We start from the raw sequence: 11528 nt of genomic DNA, 5'->3' as shown, positions 1-11528 counted from the left end.
AACTCATAACCTGTGATGGTATGAGAAGCTCCAAGGGACTTGTTGTGGATATCACATTCTTTTTAGCAAAAAGAGTTTTTAACTTGTTTACATTTTTAACATGTATCACAAGTTTCTTGAGTTTTAAAATCAAGTTTTGGTAGCCCATCAACCAAATTATTTTTAGACAATTTATCTAGATGCTTTACATGAATATGAGTGACGCGCCTATGCCAAAGCCAGATGTCATCCTCTTTAGATATAAAACATTTTGAAAATAGAGTAGTGACATCCTCTAGATTAACCATATAGATATTATTTATACGATATTCGAAAAACTTAACTTTATTCGATATATTTTTACGAATTATATAACACTCAGAATCAAAAGATACACGGTTACCTTTATCGCATAGTTGACTGATATTCAAGAGATTGTGTTCCAGGCCTTCAACATATAGCACATTCTCGATCACAGCCTTATTTGAGTTACCAATCGTTTTGGTGTCAAGTATCTTCCCTTTGTTGTTGTCTCCATACGTGACAAACTCTTTTTATTTCAAGGATAGATCTAGGAATTTTGATTTATCACCCGTCATATGTCTCGAGCATCCACTATCAAGATACCAATGTTGTCCATGTGCTCGTAGATATACCTGCAAAACATAGATCACTTGCCTTTTTCAGGTACCCAAGTTATATTGTGTGCTTTTCTGTTAGTAACTAGGGAGTCATCTCCCTTTGTCATCCAAACATACACAACACTAGGTATACCATATTTTCTAATGTAACAAGAGTAGGAAGTATGGCCATGTGTGCTACAATAAAAGCATGTAGGAACCTTTTTATTAAAAAAATTCTTATTAGGTCGATTAATAGGTCTCTTATATGGTCTTCTCCTACGCATATGGGGAATATATCCTAGTCCGATATGGTCACCAACATTTCTGTTTTGGCTAAGCATAGTGTCTAACATGTTTTACTCTCTGTGAGTTTTGCGAGTTTTTCATTAAGTCTCAAATTTTCATTTTTCAAATTCTCACAAGAATCACAGACAGTTGATTGACATAAATTATCATTAGAGAAATTGCATGCATTACAAGAATAGATCAGATCTAATGTTTCATTTTCTAATTTTAGTTCATCTAATTCTTTCTGTAATGAAATTATTTTTTGTTCATTTAGAAGGATTACTATTTTTATATCAAAACTAATCCTAGTTAACTTCTTTAATTCATCATGCAGTTCGACATAAGCATTATACAAATCCTCATATGGAGGAAAATCATCAGATGAAATAGATGAGGTGTCAGAATATACCTTGATGTTTACCTCTTTTGAATTTGAGCAACAAGCATCATTTGTTCTGGTCATTAAGCATAGCTTGGCTGTCTCCTTTTCATCTGAGTTGCTCGATGTTGTGTCCTCCTCTGGTACGTCCTATACTATATAGGCTTTCTTTGACTTGAAGTTCCGAGGAGTGCTCTTATCTGAATCAACCTTCTTGAGGTAAGAAGGACATTGAAACCTCATGTGTCATGGCTTACCACATTCACGGCAAGTGAAGCGCTCTTTGTTATCCTTGCCTTTTCTGGTTGACTCGCGCGCTTCTTTCTTCTGGAAACGCTTGAAGCCTCCTTTCTTTAGGAATTTCCCAAATTTGCGTACGAGAAGGCTTAAAGTTTCATCTTCCATATCTGAATCAAATTCGTCTTCTTCTCTCTCTTTTATAGATTGAGACGTTGTTGCTTTGAGAGATATACTTTTCTTTTTGCGATCTGATTCTTCGTGCATAGTCAGGCGTCCAAGCTTCATCTCGTGCTCTTGAAGCTTTCCAAATAATGTCGCCAAAGGCATGGAGTCAAGATCCTTGGATTCCATGATAGCTGTTACTTTAGGTTGCCATCTCCTGTCAAGACAGCGTAAAACTTTGTTAGTAAGTTCTCCTTTGGTAAAATATTTATCTAGAGCAACTAAATGGTTAACTATATGAGTAAATCGTTTTTGCATGTCACTGATAGATTCACTCGGTAACATATGAAACAGCTCATACTCATGTGTCAGGGCATTCAGCCTGGCACGCTTGACTTCGTTAGTGCCTTCGTGAGTCAATTGTAAAGTGTCCCACATTTCTTTGGCATTTTGGCACTGTGAAACCCGAAAGAACTCATCATAGGATAGGGCCGATGTGATGATGTTTTTAGCACGTAGGTTATATTGAACTTTTTTACATTCATCATTGGTCCATAGACTTTTCGGTTTTTCTTTCGGTTCATCGTCCACTAAATGTTGTGGAACAAAGGGCCCGTTGACTACAAATTCCCAAATATCCGATTTGATGGCCTCTATAAAGATTTTCGTGCAGACTTTCCAATAGGCATATCCTTCGCTACTGAATAAGGGAGGGCAGTTAATGGATGCGCCATCACCACCAAAAGGGTTGGTGGAACCCATTTATTTTCCCTTAAGGATCATGCGTATGCGGTTGAGCTAGCACGATGTACTAGCTCTAATAACACTCGTTAAGTATCAGTGACAAAATACACCTAGAAGGGGGGTTGAATAGGTGTTGTGGTTCTCAAATACCGTTATTCGCACCAAAGCCCTATTCTGGAAAATCACTCAGTTAATCGATTAAAGGATTACCTTAATCGATTAAATCACAATTAACAGACAGTTGCTAAATGACTCAATTGCACAACCATTCACTGATTATACATAAATGATACAGTAGATATATTTGAACAAAAATAATCTTTATATGGCAGAGTTATTATATTCAAATTATCAGCTAAAATAGGCAATTAAAAACAACTTAAAACATTAAAGAGATAAGGGTAAGAAACAACCTGCAACAAGGTTTTTATACTGGTTCATTTTGCGGTCCACATCCAGTCATCCCCTTCCATTCTTGGGAGATTTTCTTCACTAAAACTGAATCCAATGTATATTACATACACACTTCCAATTACAAGACCTTGAACGCTACCTTCTTGAATTCCCAGAACCCCTACCTTGGTTTGACCACACTTATCGCCTAGGAAAACCTTTCCTATGATCTAGCCCCAGCCAAGAGTATGTTCTAAACTCAAGACCTCCAAGTCTTGGTGAAGACTCTCTGTATCTTGTTGGTGGTACGACACCAAGAGACAACTTTTCTTGTTACAAAAATACAACAAAAACAGAGTAATGTGAAGCGAAAAATAGCTCAAACATTACAATTAAGAACAAGCTATAAACCCTATACAAATCTCACAAATTATTATGAATATGTATAAGATTAGAATCATGAAGAACATGTAATTTCTAGCCTAAGAAATCTCTAAAAGAAATGAAAGAATCATGCAAGAAAAGATAGAATGATGAACACATTTAATCACATGCAATGGATGACATTTTAATCCCTAAGCATGATACTATCTCTCACTATTCTCACATGCAAATCTCTCTGCCTATATGACATACAATGAGCACGAAAATATGCAACTTAGCAATTCGAAAGTGAAGTGCACCATTGGAGATTGATCTATGTTTTCATGAAGACAAACATGAAGACCAACATGAAGACAAGCTTGAAGATCATTCAACAAACAACATGTCGAAGACTCAAGTGGTGACTTATTATACTTAGGTTATAATTCTTTATTATCTTTTTAGAAGTCTAAGATGCTTGCCATAGATATTGAGTCTAGGTTAGGTAAACCTAGGTGTGAGTCTCACAAGACTTAATAAAGTAATTAATCCACTAAAATGAGATATCATCTAGAAGTATATGATAATTAGCTTCATGCATTTGAATACATTGATTGTATGCATTAAAGGTATTATATTTGGAAATCATGTATTGCATGAGCATATATCATATAGGTAGTTTACCATGCACTAACAAACTGATTTTATACTATTTAATGAATTATGAATTCTGTTAATTCATTAACTTAATCGATTAACAGAATCACAGTTTCAACAGAAAACTGAAAAATTGAAAACAATTATTTTCATCAACCTATTAATCGATTAAATGGGTACTTAATCGATTAACTGGGACTTTAGACAGTTTTCTATTTAAACTGAAATCTCAGCATATGTGACATAAGAATCCATACATTTTTACATCATTCTCTCTGCATATTTTCGAGTTATTCACTGTCATATCTAGGAGAAAAATATTGCATGTTGCATTAGGAGAAAGATTAGATCATGCTAAGGCTTTAAGTTTCATATTCATATTGCATGTTCTTTGAAAAGCTTTCTTGCATTATTCTTGTGTTTCTTGGAAAGAAAAGAGATAGTTTTTTTAATGATTACATAATTTCATAAACCTCATGCATGTAGATTCATATTAGACTAGGAAGTCTTGTGAGTTCTTGCTTAGGTTTTAGTCTTTGATCTTTATTGTAAAATTCGAGTATTAAGTACTCATTCATAACTCAAAGCATTGTAATTCAAGAATTAGGAAAATCCTAGCTGCGGTTAGATAAGGTGTTCTTCACAAAGACTTGGAGGTCTTGGGATAAAGAGCGATACCTTGGCTAGGGCCGAATCGCAGTAAGAAAGGTTTTCTTGGGAGGCGAGAAAAGGTCAAACCAAGGGTGACGAAGTTCTTTGGGTTCCAAGAAAGGAGCGTTCGAGACTTGTAATTGGAAGCGTGTATGTAACTATATATTGTGTTCTATTGTGTTCTAGGTATATTTTGTCCATTGATACCTAACACTTAGAAATTCTAAAAATGAATGAATGTGTGAAGCACGGTGTAAAATCACAGTTTATATAGAAAACTTATTTTATGCCCAATTAATCGTATAAGTGCCCTTTTAATCGATTAACGGGCTGTTTAGAATAACTGAATTATGTTTTTCAGTTATCTGTTGAAACTGATTAAAATTGTTTTCACGTTAATCGATTAAAGCCTTACTTAATCGATTCGATTAACCGACATATTTTCAGTTAAGATATTAAATGGTAAACTATGTACCTATATGTTATGCTTATCAACTATACATGTTTTACTATTATGTTATGCCTAAAATGTACAAATAACATGTATGATTAGTGCATGAACATATAATAAACTAGATGACATGTCTCATGTAAATGATATGATAGCTTTTAGAACTTGTGAGATTTGCACCTAAGACACATATCTAAGTCTCTAGTTTAGACATGAAGCTCTTGAATCTTTGGCATGTAAACTAGATAACCTAGACTCAATAACTAAGACACATATCTAAGTCTCTAGTTTAGACATGAAGCTCTTGAATCTTTGGCATGTAAACTAGATAACCTAGACTCAATAACTAAGACACATATCTAAGTCTCTAGTTTAGACATGAAGCTCTTGAATATTTGGCATGTTGATTTGTTGAGTTATCTTTAAGCTTTCACTAAATCCTTTGTCTTCATCAAAACATAGGCAAGTTAAGTGTTATCTTGACACTTTGCACTTTCAATATCAATAACTAAAAATCAATAAAATAGCAATAAAGTAGCAATCTTTTTTTTCTTAAAACACTTTATTTTATATTTTTCTTTCTAATTTCATAATCATATTACTAAAAAAAAAATGTTAGTAGCAAAAATTATTTTCAATAAAAATTTGAACATTTTTTTATAAATAAAACATGACAACAAGTATTTTTCAAAAAATAAAATAATTTTGAGAATTAATCAATGGAGAAAATGTCGCCCCAAAGCCTCTTTCTTCTCAAATTATCTTCGAAAGGTCGCGCTACGCTACTTCTTTTCAACCTGTTAAATCTCAAAATTGATTAAATTCCATTTTCATAATTAAATAAATAACAAAAATTAACCAAAAAAAACTTTTTTCCACCAATAAATAAACATGCAAAATAAATATTTTTGACTAAAAAATTTATTTTCTTTAATTAAAATACACTCAACCAATAAACATTTTTCTACCTAAAAAACTACGTAAGCTTTGATTCCTTAATGAGGATACATAGGACCTAGGTCAATCTTGTCAGGTACAATAATAAAAATAAATAAATTTGTTCCTTTTAAATTAATTAATTAACTAGATAATTTAATAATAAAATAAAAAAATAATAATAATAATAAAGTCATATATTTTAGTGAAGGGTACCGCCTAAGGCGAGCGGGTATGGTGCTAATACATTCTCTACCTTGTAATCGACTCCTGAACCTGGATATCAAAAATCCAAAAGCCCAAGGTAATTGGGCTTAAAAGATTTTTCTACATTTTTAACTATAAAATATAGTGGTGACTCTAAATAAGTCGTGCAGCCGAAAACCGGGACGTGACACTAGTAAGTCATATACTATTTCTTTTTTTGCTATAATAATAAATTATAAAAAAATTACATTTAGTAAAAACATTTTATGCAAATCAAAAGTGTCTTTCTGGAGAAAAAAAATATGAATAGAAATATTTCAATTATTTTGTACCATTCTCTTTCCCATAAATGAGACACAGGTACATGTTAGAAAAGTAAATAACTGCAATTAAAGAACAAGTTATCTGAATTTTTTATAAGATGACTAATTTTGATCGGTGACAAAGGAAATAATAGGTATAATTTTTTCTGAATATAGCTTCCCTTTATTGTTTAGTTCAATTTAAGCTATAGATATTCTTTTTCCTAAAAAATAATGTCTCCTACTTTAGTTAAGTAAATCTTATAAAATAATATAAAAATTAATTTCTATTTTTATAATTTTTATTTTTAAATTATATAATACTTTTTAATTGGATTAGAACACAAATCAGAACAAGAGATATGTGATCTTAGTTCCAATTTAGGTTACTTTAATTGGCTTTTCAAGAAGTTTAGTAAATGACTATGGTAGAGGTAATGTCTAGTCAAACATTGTGGATTATAAGTTGATAGCCAGATACTAATTTTTGAAATAAATAGATTGTTGAAGTTTACACAATTTTTATCTCCAGAACATTGTTTTATACACAGTCAAAACCCCTAATAATATATTCAACCATTTAAGTATCTATCAACCATGTCTAACTTGATTGGTGCCTGGGACAAGGGCCTAGGTTTTATATTGAATGATTTAAAATGTATCAGAATAGGACAAATGACTAGCATAAATTTATATAACTAAGAAACAAAAATATTAACTATAAGGTAATATATGCATTTGAGTTGTTGCACCATGGAATATAATTCATGATATTTGGGTTGAAGGCTTTTATTTATCAAAGAAAGGGGAATACACAAAGTGGATTCTGCCCCATACAGCATGGTGTAGCGTGATCTGATTCATGCATTGCACTTTGTACACTCATAAATTGATGAATTAAAGCAAAGATTATAGTCTGGTAGCATGTGATGATAGAGACTTTAATCACTCACTATCTTGCTTCAAATATACGCATACCATCCTTTCATAACTTCACTGACACTTAGCACGCAAAGCCTCAACTCCTATGCCACACTTTCATCCCTCTTTTTATCTATACTAAAACTTCCAACAAATCAACAAAACTTCACATAATCTATCCGAGGTGAGTAGGAGTATCCGATCTTACCCATCCACCCAATTTGGTCTGATAATAGTTTGGTTTTATTGGAAATAAGATTAGGTTTGAGTTCAAAAATTAGACTAAACCAATATTAAAGGTCAAGTAAGAAATAAACATGACTCGGTCTTGCTCACCCCTAATTACTAACCCCTAATTACTAAGCTTGTATGTGTCACACCCTTTTCCTTGTTTAGTTTGTTAATTAACAGCTACAAAATGTGAATGGACAGGTTGGGTTAGTATTATATTTTTAGTGAAGGATGATGAGGCTTAGTGCAATGAGTTAGTTGGCTTTGTCCTTTTCTTCTTCTTTAACCAAATTCCAACTGTCTAATTTGTACTAACTCATTAAATTTTACACTCATCATACATAAATTAATTCTTCTCTTTCTCTATAGCTTTTTTTGCCTCTCTCTCTCTGTAGTGGGTTTTTTGCTTTTAAATTGACTCACTGTTGGCTTTGGATCCTTTCTGCTTCACATACAAACCACCTAATCTGTGGATGAACTGGAGGTTCTTTTAAAATATAGGCTATCCTCTTTGACTTAAAAAATAATTAGGTAATTAATCAGGAAGAACTTGCATGAGTATATATGTTATCCGACAAAAGTGTATCACTTATTATAATTAGTTAAAAAAATATTTAATTATTAATTTTTAATTGAAATAAAGTTTTTCAACCAAACATAAACAAGAAAGTAAAGTATGAAATAACATGGAAAGATGTATTTGGAACTATTCATATAGTTGTAGTGGATAATTGACACTAGCCGAATTGAACATTAAATAGTATGTATGCAATGAATGTTCAATATACGCCGCAGTGTTGTATTATTATTGGCCTAACTCAATTGAATTCTGGTAAATTGAATTCACTTCACCAAGACATTAGTCTTATGTTTTCATTTCGGACAGCAACACATTAATGCAAGAGTTCAAGAATTGTTTGGCAAAACCCATCTAACATTGATACAAGCATTCTACCTAGGCAACATTACCACCCATCATGGATATATTGTTACTAGAATGAGAGTTGTTATTCTTACATTTATGATTGACAACTTCTACAACTATTTTTTTTACTCTATATCATAAAATGCCAATACTTTATATTGAAAAATTCATTAAAAAGGTAAAAATATTAATTTTTGTCCTCAAAGATATTACTATTGAAATAAAATAAAATTTTGGTTTCTTAAAAATATGCACTACACTACCCAAATCGAACCAGTAAAGACAAAAGCTTTTATATCTCTCATGACACATTTATTTAGAAACCTTCTATATTATGTACATTTCGTCTAGTATATCAAATATTCAACCAACAAAGAGTTGATCTAGTGTTATAAAGTTTTGTTAGATATTCAGGATAACCAAAAAGTCAAAGATCTATTCCTTGAAGCAAAATGAATTAGTTTTTTAACCATAAGATTATAATATACTCTTAGTAATATCAAATATTGGATGTAAACGTATATTTTTATTCCCATCACCAACTTAGAAAATTTTATATTATAAAGTTTTGGCAAAAAATGTGACATATGTTATTAACTCATGAGATTGACATAACCATGAAATATTAAATTTCATCCTACTTAATTCCCTCATTACCCCATGATTCACGAAGATATACATCATAACACAATCACACTTTCCATCAATTTCACCATGCCAAACCATTGACCGCAATGTTCACGCCAACCATTTGACATGAGCACGTGCCAGCATGTGCACCGTCTCCTTAACTTACTTCATTCCCTCATTCTAATACTCATGCATGAATCATGCATACCCTGGCCGTCCAACATCAACAACAACAAGCACTATAACCCTCTTCCTCCTTTTGACACGTGGATCTCTCATGATCCATTGCAAGTTAAGTTTGTGAGAGAAAGAGACGGCCACTACACCTATTGGACACAACCAAAAGATAAAATGTAACGAGTGATAATCATCCCTAGAGTTTAGAGTTTCTTAATTTATTAGTACATCATTCATTAATTTTATTAAATTTTAAATATGTATGTAAAGAAATAATATATTAATTATGTATAATTTTTACATTAACAATATGAATATATATTTATAAGAAAATTATTTCTTATTGACATGTTGAGCTATGTTCAGCTGCTTTTTCCACCACTAATAAGAAACAACAATATCATTAAAAATCAACTTTTAAAATAGTTATCTAATAATGAAGTGATTATTTGTGATTAGTATGCTATTTTTGTTCCAACTAAATAACTTTCATATTACAATAACTTACCAACACAATATTACTCTAGTGATATTTAGTGTTGTAAAATTCCATTAGACTTCAGGATAATTAAAATGTCAAAGTTCAATTCCTGTGAACAACATTTATTGAAAAAGACAATTATATACTTTGAAAGACATTATTTTCTAACCCATAAATACCAAAAAAGAATATCACAATAAATTAATATTCCCTTTTTACCCATCCACGTTAATCCAAACACCCCCACATGCCATATATAAATAAATGTTACACAACTATAGATTGAGAAACAATTAATGTTGCTCCCAACAATAAACCAAACCATACCATAACTAACATTATACCATAATACCATACTCAATTATGGATTGGTCTAGGGGTCACACCATAGGACGGGGCTCCACGGCCGCCGTCTATAAAGCTGAGTCTCGGCACTCTGGTAAGGTTTTTGCCGTAAAGTCTGCCGAGCTCCACCGGTCTGAAATTTTAAAGAGAGAAAAGGAGATTCTTTCCGCATTGAATTGTCCTCAAATTGTGTCATACCAAGGTTTTGATGTTACATTCGAAAATGGTACACACTACTATAACTTGTTCATGGAATATGCGCCACGTGGCACGATCACCAACGTGGTTCGCCATGATAAGGTGGTGGAAGAAGCTCCACTGAGGTCTTACACGCGCCAAATACTGCAAGGGCTGAACTACCTTCATGCAAATGGGATAGTGCATTGCGACGTGAAGGGACAGAACGTGTTGGTCACGGACCAAGGTGCGAAAATTGCTGACTTTGGTTGCGCCAAGAGGGTGGGCGAGGCGGCAGCACCGGTGGCAGGAACACCGGCGTTCATGGCACCTGAGGTGGCGCGTGGGGAGCAACAGGGGTTCCCTGCTGACGTGTGGGCACTGGGGTGCACTGTTTTGGAGATGATCACCGGGAAGCAACCGTGGCAGGGTGTTTCTGATGTGGCGGCGGTGCTTTACCGGGTTGGGTACTCCGGCGAGGTTCCGGTGATTCCAGATTATATGTCTGAGGAAGGGAAGGATTTTTTGAGTAAGTGTTTTAAAAGTGACCCTTTTGAAAGATGCATAGTGAGTGAGCTTCTGAATCATGATTTTGTTAGAGAATTGAATTTGGTGTGTAATGAATTTGCATTTGCATGTGATTTTGAGACACCAACAAGTGTGTTGGAAAAAGGGTCCTTTTGGGACTCAAAGACAAATCAAGATGTGACACATGGTAATTCTTCATGGAATTTTTCTAGTGCTAAAGACAGAATTAATATGTTGTGTACTGCTGAGCCTTTTTGGGACTGGGATGATGATGATCAAGTGGAATGGGTTATAGTGAGAATGACCCGATTTTCGGTTGGAAATCGGCTCTGCAATTTAGGAAGAGGTGAGACTAAAAACAATGACAAGGAAGTGTTTGAGGGAATGTCCTTGGGGTCTATTGAGAAAATGGAGGATTATGGACCAGACACAATATGCAATTGCATCCTTAAAGAGGACATTGATTTGGTCCCTTGTTATGAACCAAAAATTCTGGTTGCCAATGTAATTGAATTTAGAAGATTGGATGGTGTTATTGATGAATGTTACCTAAGAAGCTTTAGTAGAGAATTGTTATTATGCTGTACATGTCTAGTGCTTTTTTCCCTTTGGAAATATGATGATTGTTTCAAGAAACATTTTTTTATCATGCAACTCTTTCTGCTCTATCTTTCCCTGTTTAGTTCCACTTTGGATCAATTCAACACTTTACAATTTATTATTGGGCAATGTCATTAA

At 33.2% G+C, this 11528-nt stretch overlaps 1 protein-coding gene across 1 annotated transcript; it reads left to right on the top strand.

Moving 5' to 3' along the window:
- LOC109333996 (mitogen-activated protein kinase kinase kinase A-like) lies at positions 10006 to 11528 on the top strand. Its single transcript, XM_019569573.1, has one exon. It carries the CDS (start codon positions 10104 to 10106, stop codon positions 11526 to 11528), a length of 1425 nt encoding a protein of 474 aa, XP_019425118.1. The 5' UTR covers positions 10006 to 10103.

The sequence above is a fragment of the Lupinus angustifolius genome, chromosome LG19, assembly GCF_001865875.1.
Source record: "Lupinus angustifolius cultivar Tanjil chromosome LG19, LupAngTanjil_v1.0, whole genome shotgun sequence".
Taxonomy (NCBI): domain Eukaryota; kingdom Viridiplantae; phylum Streptophyta; class Magnoliopsida; order Fabales; family Fabaceae; genus Lupinus; species Lupinus angustifolius.
Note: the sequence above shows the minus strand (reverse complement) of the source record. Positions and strands in the feature narration are given on the sequence as shown.

Coding starts and splice junctions, on each gene's coding strand:
- LOC109333996 (XM_019569573.1), top strand. CDS start 10,104: ATGGATTGGTCTAGGGGTCACACCATAGGACGGGGCTCCACGGCCGCC.